Source organism: Sylvia atricapilla, chromosome 6 (assembly GCF_009819655.1).
Source record: "Sylvia atricapilla isolate bSylAtr1 chromosome 6, bSylAtr1.pri, whole genome shotgun sequence".
NCBI lineage: Eukaryota > Metazoa > Chordata > Aves > Passeriformes > Sylviidae > Sylvia > Sylvia atricapilla.
The window spans coordinates 21,821,074-21,844,560 of NC_089145.1; the positions used below are offsets into that span (position 1 = coordinate 21,821,074).

General features: G+C 39.4%; 1 protein-coding gene across 1 annotated transcript in view; it reads left to right on the forward strand.

Moving 5' to 3' along the window:
• The window catches only part of HSD17B12 (hydroxysteroid 17-beta dehydrogenase 12), an 82,041-nt gene that overhangs the window by 47,348 nt on the left and 11,206 nt on the right, over positions 1-23,487 (forward strand). The window contains exons 4-8 of the mRNA XM_066321054.1: positions 1,378-1,488; positions 6,129-6,193; positions 7,158-7,202; positions 17,345-17,379; positions 22,738-22,819. Coding sequence (XP_066177151.1) covers positions 1,378-1,488; positions 6,129-6,193; positions 7,158-7,202; positions 17,345-17,379; positions 22,738-22,819 — 338 coding nt within the window. The remainder of the gene's footprint in view (positions 1-1,377; positions 1,489-6,128; positions 6,194-7,157; positions 7,203-17,344; positions 17,380-22,737; positions 22,820-23,487) is intronic.

Here is a 23,487-nt window from a genome sequence, read left to right on the forward strand (position 1 = left end):
CCCGTCCAGTCCATTTGCATGTATGAGATGAGCCTCTAATGTTGCCCTTAATTCTGTATCCTGTAAAAAACCAAATGTGTGTGCTAAACATTAGAACAGCTGTGTTCAAAAATAGACCATTTCTGTGCCCCCCCCTCCAGTGCTGAACTTGATTTTCTTCTGACGCGATCACAAGACTGCTGCTGCAGTAGGGGCTTAATGCTATTTACGTCGTCATTTGACATAGCAACATCTCTCAGGGGATTTTTAAACAATGCAGCTGTTCAGGGGAGATGAAGAGGTTGAGGATAGGAAAAGGAGCAGAAATAATTTCATCTGCCATTAGGGATATTGGGGGGGGGGGGGAGGGGGAGGGGAGGCAGGCAGCTAACCAGTGAGTTCAGTAGATTCATGATTCTGCATGAATGGATGGCAGGATCATGGGAATCACGGCTTTCCCTTGAATGGGAAGGAGCATCATGGGAATCTGGCTGCTTCTAATCTTTTTTGTGAATGATTCTTTTCCTTTAACATGGCACTGGTTTTTATGAATGGCTCTGGGGGCAAAGTGCTGCAAAATCCTTCTTGAGCTGTATACTGGTCCCTTAAGGAATGCTAGGGTGGGAGTCGGGTGCAGCAGAACAGAGATGCTGTGATATTAAGCTACTATCCTGTTCTTTTGAAGTCTGAGAGGACATTGTGCTGCTTTTAATTCAATATAATTTAGCTCGATGAAAGTGGAGTTGCTTTTTATATGAGGTATTTTTACTACTTGCCTTCTTCTCTTTCAAAATGTAGTTGCCTACATGTATTTTTCCTGTTCTAGTAAGGCTGAAGATGACAGCACATCAGAAGGGCTTTGGAATGATCAAATTTGAAGTTCTGCTCTTCTTGTTCACCCACACATTCCCTTTTTGTTACACGTTCAAAAAACTAAACAGTCAAAAAGTTCTACGAGACCAGAAGAAAGAATGGAAATGGAGGGCAATAAATTGTTTTGCTTGGTCTGAAGCACCTGATTTGCCATTTAGCTTAAGCTGAAAAAAAGTGTTCTGGTAAAGGTGTATGTGAACACTGTTGTGTACACATGCTTCCAGAATTCTCCCTTTTTGCTGTTCTATGCAAAGGTATATGATTTGCTATCTTGCCACCTTTCTTGTCCCTTACAAACAGAATGTGCTGAATCATTTGAGAATTTATGTTCTCACCAAAAGTAGCTTAATGTCATAAATTTCTGTGTAGGTAACATTAAAATTTAAGGATTCCTGTTGCAGAGGTGAAAATCTTCACGTGTAATGCTAGCTACTTAAAATGTTTTGTAAAACCTAATAACTGATACAGTTATTTGATAATCAGAATGGTAAACTATTTCAAACTTCTCAAAACTTTTTATTCTAGAGGAGAAGTACAAAGCGGAAACAAAAGTCATTGCGGCAGACTTTGGAGAGAGAGAAGATATTTACAATGGAATCAAAGCAGGATTGGAAGGCCTGGAGATTGGTGTTTTAGGTTTGTATCTGATCTTTCTAAATCTTTCATTGTGGTGTTCTGTCTTGACATGTCTACTAACTTCTTGCCATATAGAAGTTTATTGAAGCTTATTCACAAAAGCTATTATTTGTCTGTCTAAGGCTATGTTGCTGCATGCTTGAGATGTTTTCTAGCTTGCTGTTGATAAACTACGGTGATGAGACAGTGCTTGGATGTGTGCCTATTTTCTAGGAATTTGATGTTTATTGAATGTGCTCGGTGTGTTATTCTGAGGTTGTTAGAGGCCTTTGACTGCAGCTTGTGACTGCGCACACTTGGGGTTGTTGAGCCTGGAGAAGGTCTCTCTCTGGGGAGACCTTTTTGTGGCCCTTCAGTACTTAAAGGAGGCTTGTGAGAAAGATGGTGACACTTTTTAACAGGGCCTGTGTAATAGGACTGTTGTGTTGCAAGGGAACAATGCCTTTCAGCTAAAAGAGCGTGTAGGTTTAGATCAGGTAAAAAGAAGAAATGGTATTGAAACATTGGAGCAGGTTGCCCAGAGAGGTGGAAGATGCCCCATCTCTGGGAATATTCAAAGCCACATTAAATGGGGCTCTGAGCAACCTGACCTGGCTGAAGATGTCATGGGGACTGGACTAAATGACTCTAAATGACTTTTAAATGTCCCTTGCAACCTGAATTATTCAATGATTCTATGAACTAATGCCATCTTAGAACCTAAGCAAGGTTTAAATACTTAGCTTAGGAGATACTCAGTTTAGGAATAGAGCCCTGTGGGAGAACCGTGAACTTTTAATTACAGAGCTGTTGGAATTCAGTCATTACAATAGAACATCAAGTAACTGTCTCCTGCTTCAAAAGTGTTAAGCCTATTCTTGCCATGTTGGTAAGCTGTGTTTCTTTTGCTGATTGGAGTGCAATATGCCTGAGTAAGGTTTGCTACGTCACGGGAGTGTAGGTGGTGTGGGAGTCCTTGAAAACACGTGGTGATCCTTCCAGTTATTTGTCTGATGTAGAACTGAGGTGGTTTCATATAGGTGTTTTATCACAAGCTAAGAAAAGTTTCAACATAACAGCATTCTACCTGAATCTTTTTTGAACAGTGGGGTAAAGGCAATCGCTTTATTGGTTTTCTGGTTATTTTCCCTTGGAAACACATATGTCTGTGCATATCCTTGTATTTCTATGGTTAGTCAGTATAGGGATGAGAACTTGTGATGGTTGAACACATGAAAAAAAACGTGTGGCTCAGACATCTACTAGTAGATGTCATCTGATAAAGCACTCCTCACTACAAAACTCGTTTTACTAACCTAAAGTCCAGTAATAGGAGCTGCAATTGTGGGGTATTTTAGGCATATTTCAAAACAAATTTGTTATATACATGGTAATATGTAGGAACTTCATTGATAATAGATGAATCTTGTTGTACGATATTGGAAAATAATGCTCAAGAAAGTAGTGTATATAAAAATGCAATTTAAAAAAACATTAAAGGATAAACCCCAGAATGCTCCCTACTACTTTTAACAGACTTGACTGCATACAACTCATGGCATCCAGTATTTAATTGCTATAAAAATTCAAAGCCACTGGAGGAACTTCAACTGCCAAGGATGTGTTTTGTGTAAAGACTAGTTGTGACACAGCTGTGAATGCCTTGTTTCTTGTTTCTGAAGGAATAAGTTCCAAAGAGACTTTGAAGAGTAAAATTAGTGTACATTCTAATCTGTCCTGTCAAAATCCACTGAGGGGAGTGTAAGGCTTGCAAGCTACCTGTCACCTAGCAATTGCTGCAGAATGGTAGATGGTTTAAATGTCTCAAAGCACCAGCAAACATTTTACTGTGCAAGGCACATATCCGCAATGGAAGGGTTTTTATTATTTCTTAGGCTGTGATTAGGTTATGGTGATTTACAAAATCATAAAAATCTGACTTTTTATAGCCTTGCACAAACTGGGCACTAAAGCAGTGTGTGTGTGTGTGTGTCAAATTTTGTGTGAGCTCATTACAGCAAAACAAAGCACTGTTCCTTAAACAGAGCCTGCCTCTTGATTTATTTGCATGAGCACCTTGGCTAAAAACATGGTAAAAATAGCAACTAAATGCTCTAGAGTTGTGTATTCTCTAGCTGAGTTCCTCTGCCTTTTTTTTTTTTTCCTTGCAGCCATTGTCAGTGCAGGTTTACAAAAACCTCCCTTCTAACTAATCACTAGCAGTTTTAGTAGATCTTGTGCTCAGCATCCGATGACGTGATACGTAGGTATTTTCTTTCCCCCAGATATAGCTGTATTCATAGAAACAGTTTGCCAATGTAATTTTTTTTGCACAGATGATGGCTACTCCAGAAGGATAATATTTTAATTTTTTATGGTAATTAATCTCATGCTTTAGTGCCTTATATTTTAAATTCTGTAATATTGGCTGCAATCCAGAATGTTGCTTTTGTTGAGCTGTGTTTTTTCATGTTTGTGTGAAGGAAAACATGGATTTAAATGAGAACAGCCATAAGGGTTGACTTCTCAGGTTCCAGCATATTTTTTGTATTTCAGGTCTCATCTGGAAGAGTAGGTATGAGAAGCACTGGTAGCTCAGCACAGTTGCCAGTGATCAATGCTGATTATTTTTTAACCTTATACATGGAGACATAGGAGTCTCCACACGTACTGCTCAAGAACAAGCTTCTAATTATGGAGTTGCACAGAGTCTAACTAAAGTACTTACAGATTGAAATCCTTGTAAACTTCTTATTTGGAAGCTTCTCACCCACGTAGGAAGGCTAAAAGAGTTTGCATAATGTTTTGCTGTGTGTTCAAAACAGCGTCTGTCAGTGACTTCGAACATGTGCTAGCTACGGCAATATGTTAAAGAAGCAGAGGTGGGAAATCTTCCTTTTGCCATTCTTAAATAGCTCTGATTCTTGAAAGGAGTTTGTGCTGGACAGTATCTTTCCCTGCTGCTATCCATTTTTTTCTAGTTAAAATATGGTGGTATGACCCAAAACATGATTTTTTTAATGGTCTGTCACAAACTTGCAGCAGAGACGATTGCAGAAAGTGGAAAAGGTGTCTATCTGGGACCCAGTTTGCAGTAAGGGGTGTGAATTCTGTGTGACTGTCTCTGTGGCATGAATCATATAAGCATTCTAAATTTGGAGAGAATTACCAAGGTTAGTGCCATGACCCTGCCACAATTCATAGCCAAAATCCTTTCCAGAGAGAGGGAATGAAAAATAGTTTATTTTTGGATGAAAAGGAGAAAAACCGGTTCACTCTGGCAGTAGCAAGACTGGATCTTCTTCCTTTTAAAAACTTTTCACTCTTTCTAAATATAGCAAATGTCTGCTGGGAATTTGCCAACTTCCCGTTCCCCTCAATTCCTCACCTCAGTTTTTAAAGGTTATCTAAAAGTTAAAAATTTGAAACACACAGCATGACTAATGAACTTCCATAAATACACTAAGATCTGGACTAAAAGAGCTTGAGGGAATTCCGAATGAAGTTGGCGCACTTTGCCAGAATCTCTTCCTCCTGCTTCTTGCACATCCTGCATCCCTGTTGATATTTAAATTATCTTTCAGGCTGGGTCTTAAAACGATAGCTTTTGGCACAGATGGAGGGGCTATTTTATTTTATTTTTTGAAAAAGGCATCAGGGCCTTTTGACGACGTTTCTTGTCCCCGTGCAGACTCCTGCCTGGAGGTGCACAGTGCTGCTGAGCATACATAGCACTTTGGGATTCTCTGGGGTGTAAGGCACTATATAAATGTGAAATGTTGCCACAGCAACCACATGTCACGCGATTCACTTGCGTAAGATGAACAACAGATACTTAGGAAGCGGAGATCCCTTTTGGTTGCTGCTTTTTGTCTCCGTATCAATGTGCTCTGTGGAGTTCGAGGCTGCAAAGCAGCACTGTTTTCGAGCAGAATGAGAAGTTTACTCCTGTTGGGGCTGGGATTTAGAGAATGGGTATGGGTTTCACGTCCGAGAATAAAACCGTGCCAGCGAAAAGTACTGAAAAAAAAAATAAAAATCTAGCGTGTTGGAGTACTTCGATGGAGGTGCGGGTGTGGCGGGGAGAAGGGTTTCCCGCGGGGATGTGGGTGCGGGGAGGCCGCGGTTCCCCGCGGGGCGCGGCGGCGCTCGGGGCGGGGGTGCGGGACGCGGCGCCCGGCCGCGCTGGCCTCTGCTGCCACCTCCCGGCCGCGCCGCGCACTGCGCCCGCCGCTCCCTGCGCGGGGAGCGCGCCTTGGCCCCCGTTACACCGATGCGTTGATTTATTTGTCGGAACAAACGGCGTGAAACGGCTTCACCCGCTGCCCCGCCGGGCAGCTGCTCTCTGGCTCGACACCCCGCACACACCCCGGTGGTGGCAGAGGCACCGTCGTGGCCCCCCACCCCCGCGCCGTGGGGCGTGGGTGCGAGGGGCTAAATACGGCAGCTTGTAAACAATGGGAGAATTAACGCTTCCGCATTGACACGGCCCGTCCGTGTGCTCCCCCATTCCACTGCGTGTGCGCGGGGTATTTACAGTTCAGGAAACTTGGCCAAAGCAGTTAGAATGTCTTAAAGGCAACATTTTAAGCATTTCATTGCTTGAAAATTGTCACTAAACAAGGGGCATCCAAGTGATCTAATTCATCCTTTTCTTTCAGTCAACAATGTGGGAATGTCCTATGCCTATCCTGAGTATTTTATTGATATTCCAGAGCTGGAGAAGGTAAGTGCTTTTGTGGTACCTTCTAGTGGTCTACTGTGGTTAGCAAATATTACAGAAGTATTTAGGTTTGATTAAGGAATCCACATAATGAAGTTTTCTCATTAGAGTTAGGTATTCAAACGCTTGGAGATTTCCATAAGCAACGTAACACAATGCTGATGATGACAGTCTCACTTTTTGGTGGTGTTCTTTACTTACTTTTCCCTGCTTCTTCTGTTCCTGTCCCTGGTCTCATGTGGCTGTTGTCTATGGGCTGCTTTAGCCTGTGCTGGGGGGCTTCTTATATGACTGAAGAGGAGGAGGCAATTTCATGGATGAAAGCTGCACAGTCCACAACACTTTCAAAACTTAAATATGACTGTTTTAGGCAGTACATAATGTAGGGACAATCTTGGTTGTACTGGATACATTGAAAACTCTGATTATGAACAGTTCCACTGGCACATGATTTTCTTTCTGAAACCCTTGTAGCTCACTGAGTCCACTATGGTTTTGTGTTTTCTGTTTATGTGTTGTTAAATATATCTGGTGTTTGATTCACCTTCAAATGAGTTTCATAATATTTAGCAAAAGAAAAAAAATTCCCAGTTTTTAACATGCTGAATAAACTTGGTCACTAAAATGGTGAAGAGTAAAATGCAGTAGTTAATTTTAAAACGTGTAAAATGTAACAATTTATTAAAGTTCGTAAGTATTGCAAATAGTGTTAGAAAATAGTTTCACTGTGATACACCTGCGTTGTTCTGTATTAATGCAAGTTCCTAATCAAAGATGAGAACTGGCCAAGAGCAAGTCACAAACTTTGCTTTGAAAGCCTGTCACTGTTCATGATATGTAAGCAGGTAGGCGAGGAGAAAAGGCAAATAATTTATGCCAGCACGTAAACCCAGAGGATGTATAAATACAAACATAAATGTTCAAATAACTTAAAATGAGTAAACCCCAAAACTTTTTGTTCTTGCAGACGATCGACAAAATGGTTAACATTAACATCATGTCTGTTTGTCAGGTGAGTTAGCCACACTTCTTGATAATTCAAAACAAAGTAACAAGATTCAGTTGTCTGAGGGAATTACTTTGAACTGTTAGACTACAGGTTCACTTTTTGTCTTGGAGAAACCCAGGGGTTCTTATTTTTTTGTGAAATGTAATTTGTTGCAAAGATGCCTATTAGCTATTTGAAAGGAGCAAGGTAAGTACATAAAACAGCATGTGATGCTTCTTCACAATTGTTCTTCTATTCCTTCTTGTAAATGCTTCATTCTTCTCCCCCTGCATCTGTGTTTCTCGGGATGGGCAGCCCTTATTCTCTGCATGCATAAGGTTTTTGTACACTGTAGTGGGAAGGCACTTGCATATTTTCTGCAAAATATATGAGCAGGAAGGAAAATCAAACTCAAAGAAGCATGCATTAACTTGACTTCAGAAGTCACCTTCACTTTTTGATATTTAAACTGAAGGTTTTATTGAGAAGAAATCAGCATGACTTCAGGCTAAAATGTATGGCTGTTCTGTTGTCGATGAACATGAGGTCCATCCAAAATGAGGTTTTCATCCTGGTATATCAAAGGTTAAAAAGAGCAGAGGGAATAGCTGCTTATCCATCACAGGGGCACTGTTAGTGGATTACCAGTGTGTGCTGATGAAACTCCTTGTGACTATTCACTGCTAAACCTTCTTATGCATAACAGTGTATCTCTATTAGCTGGGGGTTAACCTTCTGCCTCAAAGCTAAAATATTAGAAGTTTTAAAGATGGCTTGAAAGATTTGACTTTTTTGCAGCTCTTCTGATTAGGTCAAGTACTCAGTTAATCTCATACAGTTCTTTTGGGGGGCCTAAACTCTGGTTTCCATGTGAGGACGCACAGCACCTCTTAAAACAATGCTTTAATAAGATTCTCACACTTTATTAAAACATAGACAAACAGTGAAAATGCAGCCATTGCATGACTGAATGGGAGTTGGTCATGTCAGCTTACTGCTGCAAGCTCTTACTTCTGTGTGTGTTTTATTTGGCATCTCAGAACTACTTGTTGGAAAGTTAGAAATGCTTTAACAGTGCGACTTCAGAAGCCTTTCACCTGGGAAATGACTGTGAGCCTGACAAGTACAGATTTTCTAGTTCACCAAGAATGACAACCCATGGTGTCTTCTTGTCTCCGTGTAAGATTTAATCAGACAAGTCAGATATTAATGAGTTTTCTTTTAAGGAAAGTTTCTCTTAAGGAAGTAATTTAAGTTAACAGAGCTGCATCAGGTGCACATGTGAAAAAGTGTTGTGCACAGACGTCCTCTGCTGAGGTGTGAGATCTGTGCTGTGCCAGCAGAGGGAGTGCACTATACAGTGATAAAAGAATTTGGGGTGTCAGTCTTCTTGGGAGCAATTTGTTAGAGTAGAAAAGCTAAAGATGAACTACTTCAATATGTATTTCTGAAGATGAGAGAGTGGAGTAATAGTTTAACTCAGTTTAACTTAAGTTCCAGAGATACAGCTAGACTGTATTGTTTTCCTAAGTAAACTAATGCTTCAGTTGTAGTGGCAGTGTTCATCAACAATTTAACAAAATTGTCACACAGCTTCTTGTAAAATTTGCATCCTCTCAACCTCTTCACATTTTAAAATGGCTATTTTTGCACATATACAAACTTACTGAAGATCTGCTTGCTGTGTGTTAATAATGGTTTTTGCTTCTGTTTGAAAACTTTTTCCTTGACTGTGAACAGCTCCTGCCACTGCATTTAATCAGAGTTTGAGCATAAGATTTCAAGCTTGAAAATGTTTTCTCCTGCATGAGTGTGTTGTGTAATTAAACACTAGGCATGCCAGATGCTTCGTGTTTTGGGGAAAAGAGCACATTAGAGATGTGTACCATCTGTAAGACACTTTTTCAGGAGAACCCATAGAATTAGAGAATCATGGTATTAAAAAAAAATTAGGAGTAGTCTGTATATCTTTACATGAGGATTTGTAGGATGTAATGCTATGACTATTTAGTTCTGTTTTTGAGATTGAGACCATCTCTTATATATGTGTGTGTATGTGTGGTTTTTAAAAAACAATAATAAGACTTCTTTCTGACTAAAAACATGGAGTTTGTGATGGAAGAGAGCACAAAGTTGTTCGGCAAGAAGCTGAAGGTCTGCTGAAATGTGAAAGTACTGGAAAGACAGCTACTACCCATTCAGGCTCTGCCCATACTATCTCCAGATCCTCATCAGAGGTGCCATGTAACCTGTACTGTTACGTTCTAGAGCATTGGCATCCACTTCTTTGCCATTTGGACCAACCTTTCTCGGAGCCTAAATGGTGATGATATGCCCTGTCCTCTCAGTAACCTGCACCATGTGCCATCAGCAGCACCTTTTGCACAGCACAACTCTTCTAGGGTGTCAAGTAACTCCAGTTCTGGCTGAAACACTCCTTGAACGTGAAGTAGGAAAGTCAGGATAATTAGCACAGATTGATTCTGCAGAAATGTTGGAATGTGTTTTGTTGCTGTAAGCATAGGAAGTTTTGAAGCATAATGCTCATCCCTTGACTTTGTGATCCATCTTTTTCTTCATTAAGTGAGCACATTGGATTTCCTAGGGGACATGCAGTGTGTAAGAAGGGGTACACTGAGACAGAAGACGTCCTCACCTCACAGGACAAATTTTTAGCCTAGTTGGTCCTGCTGCTTGGTATTATTATACAAAGTATCTAATAGTATGAGTTTTTTGGCAGGTGTTTCGAGAACTTGTTTCCTGTCAGACCTTTTAAAACCCATGTCCTTCCCAAATCCTTTTCCATGCTTCTGTGCCTGCCCCCTTCATGTCCTTAGAGCACTGTTGGATTAGATCACCCATGAACCACGCAGTCATGCAATTTTGAGGTTCACTCAGTCTGGCATGAAGTGGTGATTACCATGATGTGCCTTTAAAGCACCCTGTACATCACTGAAGATAAGCCACATAAAATTGTCTAAAACATGTTGGAAATTTCATGTCTTAAAATACTGGTTAAAAAGTTTGACAAAATACGACCCTGTTCCCCAGCCAAAGTAGAAGCTTTTTAAGCAGTCTGGGCAATATCACATTTTTGTGGTGATATGCAGTGCAGGAGTTACTCTGGTCTTTGTATAATATGCAAAAAAATAAGTGTTATGGGTCTTGATGCCATAAATAGAACGAAGATTTTTCATTTGTGGTATTTTCTCAGGAGAGCTTGAGATTAATGTAGTCATATACAAGGATTGAATTGACAAATAAATGAGGAAGAAGATGAGGTAGTATATGTAGTTTCATGGTTCTTGTCATAATCTTATCTCAAGCTTCTGGAGGGATTTAAATAGCAGAACTTTAATGATTGTTGGTAGCAGCTCTGGTAATGTGGGGTTTGTTACATAACTTTTGGATATCTTGTTGCATTTTGAGACACAAATATTAGTAGCACTGAGTGAAATATCAGGTCAAAATCCCTGGTTTTTTTTTCATTTATTAGCAAGTGTTGAGAAATCAAAACTAGAGATGCTCTGTATAGTTCTAATCATAGTGCCTTTGTATTAACTTCATCTTCTTGAGTTGATTAATTTTTTGTATTTTACAGCCTTTAGTTTAACTTCAGAAAACAAGCTTGATTTGGCTTTTGGCTTAATGTCCTGAAAGCCAAGGGTGCTAGAAGTGCTGTCCAGGGAAAATGTGGGTAGGTGGTGAGCACAGAGAACAGCTTCAAATGCTTCAGGAAACCAACCCTTGTTTCTCCTCTGGAAGCTGCAAGAGTTACTTGATTTGGAAGGAACTGCGAGTTTATTTCCTTTGCAGCATCACAATATGCTAATTGCATTGGGAGTGAGGCATAAACTTATGTTCTCTTGAAAAATGAGAAAGACTAAATAGTTGAGGGAGTGCTGGCTTAGTGGTTGGTTAAGCAAGGAGCTGAATTGGTTTGCAGGCTATTATATTGTGGGGGATGCAAATTTTAGGCTTGCAGGCCAGGCTTTGCTTGGAAATTGGCATAAACAGATGAAGCAGGAGAGTAAATTATGTACATGTACATCCCTTGTGTTTGTGGTAGTCTTCACACTGATGACTTTACTCATGTTTTATACTGAGTGTCGATACAAAAGGCTAATAGGCCTTACAACATCAAGGATTTTTCTTGTCATATTTGAGATGCTTTTAATTTTCTCAAGACTTCAAAATACAAAAATACTTCATGTTGAACTGGGAGATCTGGTGTCAGCTGCCCCCATAATGCAGGAATACTGAGAGGTGAATTCCACCAGGTTGTGAATCCCAGACAGGACATGGGAATAACTACTACAAAGTCTGAAACTGTTGAGTTTAGGAAAGAAAGGAAAAAACAGAACCCACAACCAAAATAAAATTAAAAGGAGGAGCAGAAGTTAGTGTATTTGACAAAGAGGGGAAATACTCTTATGCAGACTTGTGTGTAGAAAAAAGAAAAGCCTGGGGAGCAGCAATCCTGAAAAGAAGTAGGAAATGACATCTCTCACCAATGTGCGTTCAGCCTAATACCACATATGTAAAGGTACCTTACCAGAATTCAGGTGGTAGTTGCTTGTCCCCTGCAAGAACCCTATGGGATTTTTTGTAATTGCTGCAGAAACGGTCACAGTAAGTGGAACATAATTCTGAGGACAGTGGCAACACTGACTTGTAAGAAGAGATCACTCTGTGTGTATGTGTGTGTGTACTCGAGTCTAGTCAAGAGATTTTTTTACATTAATATTCAAAGTCGTAATCAAAGAGGGAGTTGATGATTTGACTAAGTATGTATTATAAGTTTAAAACAGAGAGGGATAGTTGCCAGTTCTTGGAAAAGGAGTAAGCATCCTGTGAAGGTGGTCATGAATATCATTCAGATGGTCCAGAGGGAGAAATTCAATGCTGTGGTTTGCCACCTTGCTGACTTTGAACCCTGAGAGTGTGATACACAGAAAGCTGGATCAAGGGAAGTGTAGCTGTGATAAATATTTTTAAGCAATAGTCAGAGAAGCACTGGGGATTTTTGTTCAAAGTACAAGTAACTTGGGGAAATTTAGGAAATCCTAGAGTTCTGTGGCTTTCTGTAGATTTGGGGTTGACACAAACATGTATTTCGCCTCTTGAAAAGAGCAAGTTCAGCCTTATTATTTGAGCAGTCTTTGTCCTGTGTAAAGGGCAAGAGGAGAAATACGGTTATTTTGAGAGCTTTAATTTTTTAACTTGACTCCAAAAGTTTGTGGCTCTAAATAGAGAAAACTTTCTGTTCTAAAAGTGTTGCTCAGAGGAAAGTCACTGAAAATGAAAGGGGCTTGTTACTTTCATAGTTCCCTTTTTGTGTCTGGTGCCCCTGACATGGCCACATGGGTTACTGTGTGAGCTGAGCTGATGTCAGGTCTACTTGCTAGTTTTTACTAATAAAAATAATTCTTGTTTGGCTTGGGGTGCAAGCTGCATTGAGAAGTTACTGTTTCAAGAGAGAACACATTAAAAAACTTTGTAGATGCTGAGAATAAGCCTCACAATCAATTTAACTACCAGTGCATGAGGACAGTTCCCTAGTTTTTCAGTGTACTGTCTGCGGGTGAGGGTGCCAGTTAACTTTGTTAAACAGCTAGTGCATTTGTGAACTTGTGTGAATCCTCTGCCCAGACACTCTTGAGTTGTCTCATGGTAGTAGCAATGATGATTTTGTACATGAGTGGGTGCACCACAGGGAATTCCTGGTCTTTAAAAAGTTATGTTGCTCTGAGTTGTTAAAATTTCACCCCAGGTTTGTGAATGAGGAAAGCTTCTTAGCTGCATAACACCGTAGCAAACTTGTCCAAATTCTCAAGCCTCACCCTTTGTTGCATTTGTACAGCCCTAAGTTAGAGAAAGGGAATCCTTTTAACCCTTTCAAAGTGGAAAGAGTGACTTGCAGTTGTAACATCATACAATGGTTAGTCTCTAAATATGCAACTGTGGTACTAGATTTCTGGTGTTGTATAACAGCTGTGGGGCCCATAAGGTCTGAAGGATGACTTTGAATATTTACCTCACCTTTTCCTGCTGTATTTTAGTAGTCTGAGTACATCACTGAAAAGACATTCAAAATACAATTTTGCATATTATTATTCTTTCCAAAGGCTCTGCTTCTGAGCTATTGCTTGGACCAGATCAAGAAAAGACTACAACACCATGATAACTAAGAATGGGAGGTTTTCTTCTGAGGAAAAATCACTGGAAATCCATAGTTATAACTTCCAACTATATTTGTTAGTCCTCTAATAGCAGCTTTTAATTGTAGTGCCTGCTTTAGAACATAAATTAAGCCATAAGTCTGTGCATTCTTGTGGTTGCAAGTAGGAATGTGTGCTTTGTTAGGGTAAAAGTGGTGTTGCTTTTTTCACAGCTACAAGGTAGAGGATAGAGGAAGTGAGGGAGAGTGGACAATGCAACCAGTGGTTGCCAGGAATGTCATAAATGCCGTTGCAGATAAAAAGATGTCAAGAAATAATAGCTGCCTATAAAAGATTATTGAACTGGTCTATAATCAATCTCTACCTTAAGTTAGTCATTTGCCCTGAACATCCTGGAGCTTGAGATCTGGATGGTTAAGTATAAAAGAAGTTGACTTAAAAAAAAAGCAGCCCTCCAAACCAAAGGAACTGTACCCCAGACTCTATGGTAGCATTATGGGTGTATGTGAAATAATTGGAAAAGACATAAAAAAATAGAGTGCAACAACTGCTCTTCATGGTTGTGTGCTAAACATAACTTCTAGCCATACTTTGTAATATTTCAAAGATTTACAACTTCTGATGTTGAGGAGTTTGTCCCAAACAAATTTGTCAGATGCACATGCCCGCTCTGCTCTAATGGAAATTTTCAGAAAGAAAAAATGCTTTGTTTTGGGTGAGCTGGTAGTTTTTATGTAGCCTACCTACTTGTCTGGAATTACTTGAGTCTTCAGAGTCTTGGGAACATTCATATTTTCAACTGTAGCATTCATGTATCTGTGGACAGTAGTATTCCTTCAGAGCAAAGGTTATGTGAAGAAAGCCTAACCATATTCATTAATCACCAACTAAAGGCACTCTTTTTTGGGTAGCTCCCAACCTCTTCTTTAGGCTTCCTGACACTTCCTTCAACCTGTGTGAAATTGCCTTCAAAAAAACAAACACTACCGTAAAGTTCTCTGACATCCTACATGCAAATTCCTATAGGCTGACTTGCAAGGCTTTGCCATTTATGAAATAGACACCATTAAAGAGCTATCTCTAAACAAGACCTAGCTAAAATTTGGATTTTTTTTAATCTGGGGGTTATTTATTCAATTCTAGATGTTTTGTTTTTGAACTGCCATTTTTCATAAGGCTATGTTTGAGATTACAGCTATTGAGGACGAGTGTTAACCAGTTTGACTGTTTTGGATAAAGATCATACAGGGGTGCAAGCAGGGGTGGACATACTGACACCATTATTAGGGATGCAACTACATTTCTGCTATTAATTGTTTAATTTGAATTAATGCTGAAAATATTTACATGTGTGTACAGTATATAAAATTGCCAGAGCTGAGTATGGCTGCAGAATACCCTGCCAGCATTTTTCCAATCATGCACTTTGAGTGTGCAGTTGGCTGGGTCAGGTGAGTCTGACTCAGAGCACTGCCTTCTGTTATCTTGCTCTTTAAAAATAATGCTATTTTTACATCAAGATACTGAATAGTCATAAATATATTTTTTCCACACATCACAAGGTGAAAAAATACAGATAGAAATTTTTGCTTTATTTCACAGAATTTTGAAATTCCCTCAAAATAAGAATTTTAGTAAAATGGAAATGATGTTGAGTGTGAAATCCAGTTTTACCATCAGTATTTTTCTGTGTAAGGGAAAAAAATTGATTGCCTGTCCAGCTGAACTTCAGAAACAAACCATTTAACACAGTTGGTAGTGAGAGACTTCTCGATTTCTCTCCAAATTGTGTACTGCCGTATTTAAGCTGTCAATGGCTTCGTAGTTTTTTTATTTTATGTAAGTCCACCAATTATTGTAGCATATTTTAGTAGCCAGCAGGTTCATGATAAACTGTTAGAGCTGCTTGGTGGGTTGCAATTTGGATTTAGACCATGAATGCATTTGTGTGGATTTGTGACAGTGTCAAATGTGGGGTCTCCTCTACACTGCAGTGGGAAATTGTGTACTGGTTTTTCAGATCATTTATGGGTTGCCTAAGGGAAGGCAATTCCAGTCCATGTCCGTGTGCCAATCTGTGGAGATGATATGCAGCATTACACTGCCCTGAGAGGCAAGAAACAGTATGCTGCTTTTTGCCAAGGGATCTGTGGAAGAGATTGTAAAACTTGGATCAGATAAAAGCTCTTCCAGTCTTGAACTAGTCTTAAAATCAGCCCAAATCATTCTTTATCCTTGAAGATTAAAATAAATAGTTGTTTCTACATCTCTTTTGAAGCATTAGTGTATGGAAAAGCTCATGTATGCTTAAACTTAATACTAGAGGGTTTTTTGAAACTGCATCAGATCTGTTTAGCTTGTTGATGCTTATCAGCTCTGAATACTTAGTTTGACTTCTGGGGCAGTGCTGACAGCTAAGTGTGTCAACAGCTGACTCCATGAAAGAAGGCCTGTTCAACTCCTGCCTGTACAGTCCCTTATCAAAACTGTCATGCCGTGTGGCTGATGGCAGAATCTATTCTAGGGGAGAAATGCCAATAAAATGCAAAACACAGCCCTTCTCTAGCATTTTCTTTGTGTCAGCTGCAATCAACTGAGATTGTTTGCTTTTGTGTTTTTTTTTTCTCCTTTATTCCTGAAAGGGTATGTTTTGTAATTAAAAAATAAAAAACAAACAAACAATAAAAACCTCAAACCCAGACTGAGTCATAAGTAAGGGCTAATGCAGCGGTGATAATAAAATGAGTAGCCTCCTACAATAAAATTTGTTTCTTTGTAATGAAAGTGCTTACAGGTGTTTTGTGTACCCATATATGCTGACTTCTTTTGTGTGGGTTTTTCCCCATACTATTCAAATATTCAATGTTTTATTTTAAGTTATCAAGGTAATTTGGAAACAGTGGAAATATTACATTTTGGTGTGTGCTGGTTTTAGTATTTTATTACCTACCTCCCATGTTCTCGAAAACTTTGTTGGAATATCTTTTAGATGTCAAAAGTGGTAGCAGTTTATATTTCTTGTGTGATCTGTCTTTATTGTCAGTGACAATTATTCATAGATTAGTGGGGCAGGGCAGAATTTGGCACAAGCAGAATTTTGGTAGTATTTCAGGAAGGCAGATGTTTTGGATTTAAATTGTATTTTAGGATGGTAGTAATTAGTAGTGGGAAAATTAACTATTTTACACTAATTAAAATTTTGTCCAGGTTTGGATCAATGCTTAATCTGTCTCCCATGTCAGAGGTGCTGTCTCTGCAACTGGGAATCTTGTTTTAGGATCACTGCTCTGAAGAATCCTTCAGTCAGCTTGTAGATGGATTGCTCAGAGTCACAATAAAGGCAGGAGTTTCCAGAGCAGTGAGGAGGTTTGCCAGGCGACTTTCCTCTTGGATGGGGGTGTAGTTTTTTCAGTGTGAAAACATCTGTGTAATCAGCAAAAAATATTTTGGAGTTTTGAGTATTTTCTGTAGGTAATAATGTAGGAAAGTTATGTTGACTAGTTCTGTCAGTACTCCTGCTGCTCCATAATTTTTTTTGTCTTAAACTCAGCAAATTCAGTAAGCCTACCAAAAACGTACTGGATAATATTTTGAATTTTGGCATAGGTGGTAAATTTAGTCAGTCTTGAGGAAGACAGGTGTTTTTTGCAGGGAGAGAAAGATGGTACATGTACTGTAGTACTCTGTTTTAATGTTCTTTAGAGGCCATGGATGCTGCAGAGTGGTGAAGACATTTGTTTTATTTACTGTTGTGCTACTAGCTGGATGGGTTCACCAGATTCAATGCACACACTACTTGACAGAGCCAAGTTATCCAGGTAGAATAAAAATAAACTGCCTACGCAAAGTATGGTCTCTGCTTCCCCAAGCCGTGCTCGGGGTGGAGGGGGTGGCAGCTGCTTCTGGGAGGAAGGGAGGCTTCCCTCGGTCTCTGGCTGTCTGGTGTCTGCATTCTCAGCCATCACGAATGTTTTCCTTTTGCAGATGACACGATTGGTGCTGCCCGGCATGCTGGAAAGGTGAGTCACACTAACACTATCCAGACAAAGTCATCATTATTTATAGGGGAGAATCCTTTCTTGAAAAATTCATTACTGTGACTAATCAGCCTAGTCTCCATGTTTTAGTGGCAGAGTAATGCTGGGTGAGTCACGCTGATGGTGCATGAATCATCAGACGGTGGAAGCCTTTTCCACTCGATTCCCTTTTTATTTTTCCTCTCCCTTCTCCACTGTTGTGGTGATTCCTTTTAGAACAGAATTAAAAAGCCCGTCTGACTCATCAGCACTAACTCAACAACCTGCTATTCTGAGGGGGTGGTTACAGTTCCTGGGAATAACCTTCTTAAGGCTATTTCTCTAAGTCATTGTAAGTAAAATGGATGCAAAGAATATGTTCTCATTATACAGTAGGAGGTATATTGAGGAAAGGCTGTGATCATTTGGAAAAGTAGAATTGGAGACCAGCTCTTTAGAATAACACACCACTGTCGACAAGGAAGACATGTCCTGACTTTCCAGCTAGCTCCCAGGTGAAACCAAAAGGTTCATGATTTCCATTTAGTCCCTGCAGGCTGTTTTCCAGCTGATGTTGGCTCTGTTGACAGTTTGCCATCTCTCTTGGGGTGCCAACCCTACTTTGCTGAGGGTTGCCCTGGATCAGGCTTGAGCCGTGTCCACCATACTGGGGAAAACTGTAAATCCATGCAAACAAATACAGCAGGAGGAGCCCGTATTTGGGACAAGCCTCCAAATCTAGCAAAGATGATGAAAAAAAAAGTTTATTTTGTGTCATCCCACTGTCTGAGAATCTTCATTGCAGACCAGAATTCAGTTATTCAGGTGTTGCACAGATGCATAGATGTTCCACTTTTAAAACAAAGCTTCTTCCTGGGTGCAAACTGTCAGAGCTAGTGGTCAGTACGGTATTCAGTGTCTAGCACATCAGGGTTGATGGTGAGCTGAGATTTTTATTTAGCCGATCAGGAAATATGAATAAGTTTATTTCGTGTAAAGAGATTTGAATTACAAATCAAGACCCAAGACTAAGCTCTGGGGCAGGAGTGTAGTGTTTCCCAATGAAGCTGGAGAAGAGGGTGAGGATTATAGTACAGGGGTGACATGTACTCAGGGCTTGTAAGTCAGAAGCTACTCCTTGTACTTGTACTGTTATTGATAGAGAAAGGGACTTGTTTTTTGTGAAACCACTGAAGGTGCCAGTGTGACCAAAACCTCTGTACTTTTGAGGGGATTTAATGTTGTTTCATTATTAGGGTTTGGAACTTAAAAACTCTTAACAGTTTCTTGCCTCAGTTTCTTCTTTGTTTAAAGAAATATTGTAGCTATCTATATAGCAGAATTCTCTCTTCAGCTTCTCAGGACAGAATGATGTATACTTTACTTACACAATATGCTGTATAGGTTTTTCTGTTACACATACACCCAGGTAAGATGATTTGAATGAAAGGCTGCAAACCAGGATCCTGCTGAATTCTGGTTCTGACTGCCCTTGAGCACACATCGTCTTTACTCTTACTTTTCTAATTGCATGAGTACCTCAGGGATTCCAGGGATAAATGTTCAGGAAGCCTGGAAAGAAAAGGTTAATAGTGGTTAAAAAAAATTAAGTACGCATCTTGGACTTTCTCCTGAATATAAGGAATCACTTTAAAATACTGCTTTATTTGGATAACAGCCTTGGCTTCTGTCTCAGGGAAAAATATTTGAAAAAGCTTCCATTTTCTGTTTGATTTCTGTGAAGCTGGTTGGGTTTGCACAGGAGCAATGCCTGCAGCTGCCATAGCTCACAAGCCGTGAATACCACTAGGAGTCTGTAACCACAGAAGGACATGGATGTCCAGCAAATCCAAGGGCATGAATGAATTGGAGCTAGACTCAGCTGCTCTTTAGGTCAGCCATATATTTCTCACAAGGGACAACAGGCTAGAAAAAGGGCTTCGGGCTCCAGGCTCTAAGAATAAGGCTAGACTAAGAATCTCATTGTCATTCCTCACTTGTTCAAGTAGGAGAGCATGTTGAGTAGATAGATGTGACAGTGTGTTAGAGCATCTTGCAGCTTGCTCTAGTATGTACTTTTGTGTATTTGAATGTTGGTTTTATGACAGTATATTGCAAGATAAATGCAAAAATAGAGCATATTTTGCATGCTTGGCACCCAGGTCTGATATGAGAAAACAAAGCTACATCTTGGTGTGCCTTTTACTTTTTATTTATGATAAACACAGCAACATTAGATGAAGGCTGCTTCTGGTAATGACATTTAGATTCTCTGCCGTGACTTCTCTCCTGAGCTCTGAACACTTAAAATGACAATTTATTATCTGAAGCTTCCTATTACACTTAAATGAGCAGTTCCTGCATAAATATGCAGGCTACTGTCTGAGATGGGAAACTCATGGAACTGAAAATCAAGGCTTGATGTCTTTGGGAACAAAAAAAAAAAAAAGCCACCACCACCAAAAATCAGTTGGCTGTTGCTAGACAAATACCAAACTATGGTATTTATTGCCAGGAAAGTAGCAAGTGCATAATTACATTACAGAAGAAGCTTGCTCTTTCCACTTGGCATGCAGCTGGAGCAGGCGCTGGTTGCCACAGCAACAGAGAGATGGCTAAATATAGCCTCCCTGGTGCTGGACCACTTAAGGTAGAATGACCGGGAGGTGTGAGGGTGTGGGCTTGGCTCTCTTCATCGTAACCAACTTTTTTGTTTGGTTTTGTTTGGGGTTTTTTCCCCATTAATGGCACAGTTGAATTAAATGGAGCCAAAATTTCTTTTTACCACGCTGATGCTTGAGTAATTCTTCAGATTCGTCCCTAAAAACATTTATTATGCAATTCCTCTAAGAAGCAGAATTGTAATTGGAGTAATTGAAAGTGTTCCCCCTACTCACATGCTTCTTAATGTAATTTCATCTGGAGGTTTTAAGTTATGAGCTTTCAATGCTTGGACTGTTTTCTTAAAAATGTAAAAATACAAACCACAAAACCCCCAGTGGCACTGACAGCTTCAAAGAGACCAATACACAGAGCTTCTGCAAGGGGCTGCTATTAATGTTTTGTATTTCCAAGAGGGTTTTCTTCACTGGGTCAAACCATTAATTCACTCCATCTAGGTGGTGGTCACGACTCCTGCTAGAAAGTTGCAGCGTAGCCAGACACTGCAAGACCTGTGCTGGCTGCCTGAATGTCAGCCTCTCTTCTAAAGCTTCAGTTTGTTTTAAAAGCATGAGGCTCTTGTTTATCCATATCAATGCTTATCCTTCTTTTAATCTTGTTAAGCTTTTGTCCTCAGTTAAGTTTTGTGGCAAGTACTGCCTAGTCTGAATATGAGAAGAGCACTTTCTTTTATTGGATCTAAATTTCAGTCTTTCATTTAAATAAATGTCATCTTCCTTCTGTGTTCTGAGATGATAAATCAAGATCTTGATCTTTTTCATTTGTTAGCTTGTGTACTCTTATCATGGCTACTCTTAACAGTCTCCTAAATAACTGATGTATCAAGGTGGATTTTTTTTCTTCTCTCCCCCTTCCTTAAATCATCAGTTTCTTAATATTTCTGTTTTGTATTTAGAAGGATAAAGATGGTTTGTAGACTGTAATACAAGATTTTGTGGTGGTGGAGGATCTGTCCCTGCCATTCCCAGCATCCTGTTGTTTGGCTGGTTTTGGTGACTGCTGCACAAAAGGGAACTCCTTGTTCAGGTTTTTCATGGAGGGGACAGTTGATTTAGAGTCTTTCAAGGTTTGTGATTAATTCACATTTTTTTTCTTTAGTATGCATTGCTGGTTATTGATGCACTCTTAATATTGATCTTCCATCTGCCATTCTGTAGTCTGTTCACACAGCAGCCTGAGCTTTTTAAAAAGTTCCTTACAGTATTCTCCAATCTGATATTCTCTTAAAAAATGCATAAATACTCATTTCACTGCTAATCTCCATTTGAGCTCATGAATAAATATCGCAGTCACCACCTGTCTTGATATGAAAAACTTCTAGCATCCACTGTTAACCTTTTGCTGTATGGAAAATTCCTGATTAATTTGTGATCTTATGCTTTTCATGCTAGGTATTTTGATCCATTTTACTATTTTATTTTACTAACCAAGCCTTGCAGAGAAGTCCTGAAAAACACAATGAACTTTGGCAAAGGTGCCTGAAATCCTGAATGACTGAAATTATTCTTTTCTGCCACATTTGCCATTTCATTTCTCGTGACTAATTAGTCACAGTTTAACTCACACTTGTATCAAGGCACAAGCCATGCTGCTTTGAATCTATTGTCATGATTTCCAAAGCATTTATATTGTTTTAATTTTTAATGGTGACTTAAATTACTGTTTGTTTTTGAGATGGTTACTTAAATGATTGTGGCAGCAGTGGTGTAGGGTGTACCTGGTTGAACAAATGCAGTGGAAACTTGTGTGAATCTGCAGGAGTTGAGTTGAGTGATGTCTACCTGCATGAGTGTTCTCACTGCACTGAGCATGGCATACTTATGCTATGTTCAAGTAAACTGGCTTGAATTTCCAACAGGGTAGGGATTTGTCTGTCACTACATTGGACTATCTTACAGCACCTTGTAACAGAGTAGTTGCCCTAATTTTTATGCAGCTTTTAAAATTAATTTTTTTTTTTACCTAGCACTAAATATGTCTGGTTTTGTAGGTAGAAGTAGTCTCAGAAATAGATATGGTTTGAATCAGTCTGTATTGGGAGGTCAGGAGCCTTCCTGTCCTACCTGCATGTGCTTTAGGATCAGCTTGACAGAGCAGGTGGTTGCTAATTTTGGGTATCTTTACCAAAATACTGTTGATGAATACCTTTAGTGTTACTGTACTACAGCTGTAAAACAACTTTCATTTTCTCTGTTCATCCACTGAATATCTTCCATATTTATTAAAACACTTCCGTATTTGAGCAGTAGATTCAGATGCTTGCTATCTTGAAGATCCATTATGAAGTAACATTTAGAAGATGAAAGGAATTATCAAAGTGTAAATCATACAATGAAACTGTGTTGCTGTTTCAAGATTTAGAAACTCTTCTTGAACTTATGCCAGCTTGACTCAATGGTTTTGCATTGTTTAGCTCATTGTATGTTCGTAAATGTATATTTAAATACAACTTTGGTGCTCTTGCTCTATTGACTTTGGAGTTGTTCCTGACTTATACCAGCTGCTTGGATACTTCTAACTATGCATAGAGTGAATTTCAATTCAGGATTTGGTTGGGGTTTTTAAACAGATCTTAATCTCAGCTGCATTCTAAAGGGTTTTTTTAGGCTTGCTGTAATTTTTGGAAACATGAAAGATGTTTCCTTTATTTCATGTTAATATATCTTTGCTTTTTTTCAGATCAAAAGGGATAATCCTGAATATTGCATCAGCTTCAGGGATGTGTCCAACTCCACTCCTGACTCTTTACTCTGCAACCAAGGTAAGTGTTCCTTTCCACACTGAAATCAAGTGTCAAATATAAGGCAACACTTACAGGAATAAATGTTTTGGTGTCCATCTAGTGGTGCTTTCATGAACTAAAAGTACAGAGTCTGCCTCGAGTTTTTCCAATAGTGGAAGCTGGGAGGTTCAGAGAAAACTGAGTGCAAGGGTTTACCGACATGGAAATGACAATTTTATGTATTTCCTCATGTTTTCCATTTTTACATGGAAAAGGATAGTAGCGTACCAAGCAAGCTTAGTGTAATGTTGAGAAAGGGCATTGGCTAAGTTTAACACACTTGCTTATTTTGGTTTTAAAACTTCTTTCCCCTAAATTCTGTGATGAATCTATGATCTATATTTCATCTTGAGTTCATCTGCTCTAGTTTCTCTTTGTGTCACTAGGACAGTTTCATCTTTTTGCAGCTGATCTTATGTTTTTTTTCCCCAACGATACTTTGAGGGGATTCTAAAATGTTGCCCTAAAATATCTCCAGTGAACGCCATAAAGACAGAATGTGGATACCCAGCATGGAACTGAGATATATGTGATAAAACAGAATGCAAGAGACATTTACACTGGTATTAAAGCAGTATGGCACTACAGCTTTTTCAGGCATACCTGGTAATTACCTTGAATGTTTCAAGCATTCTCAGAGTCTAAGC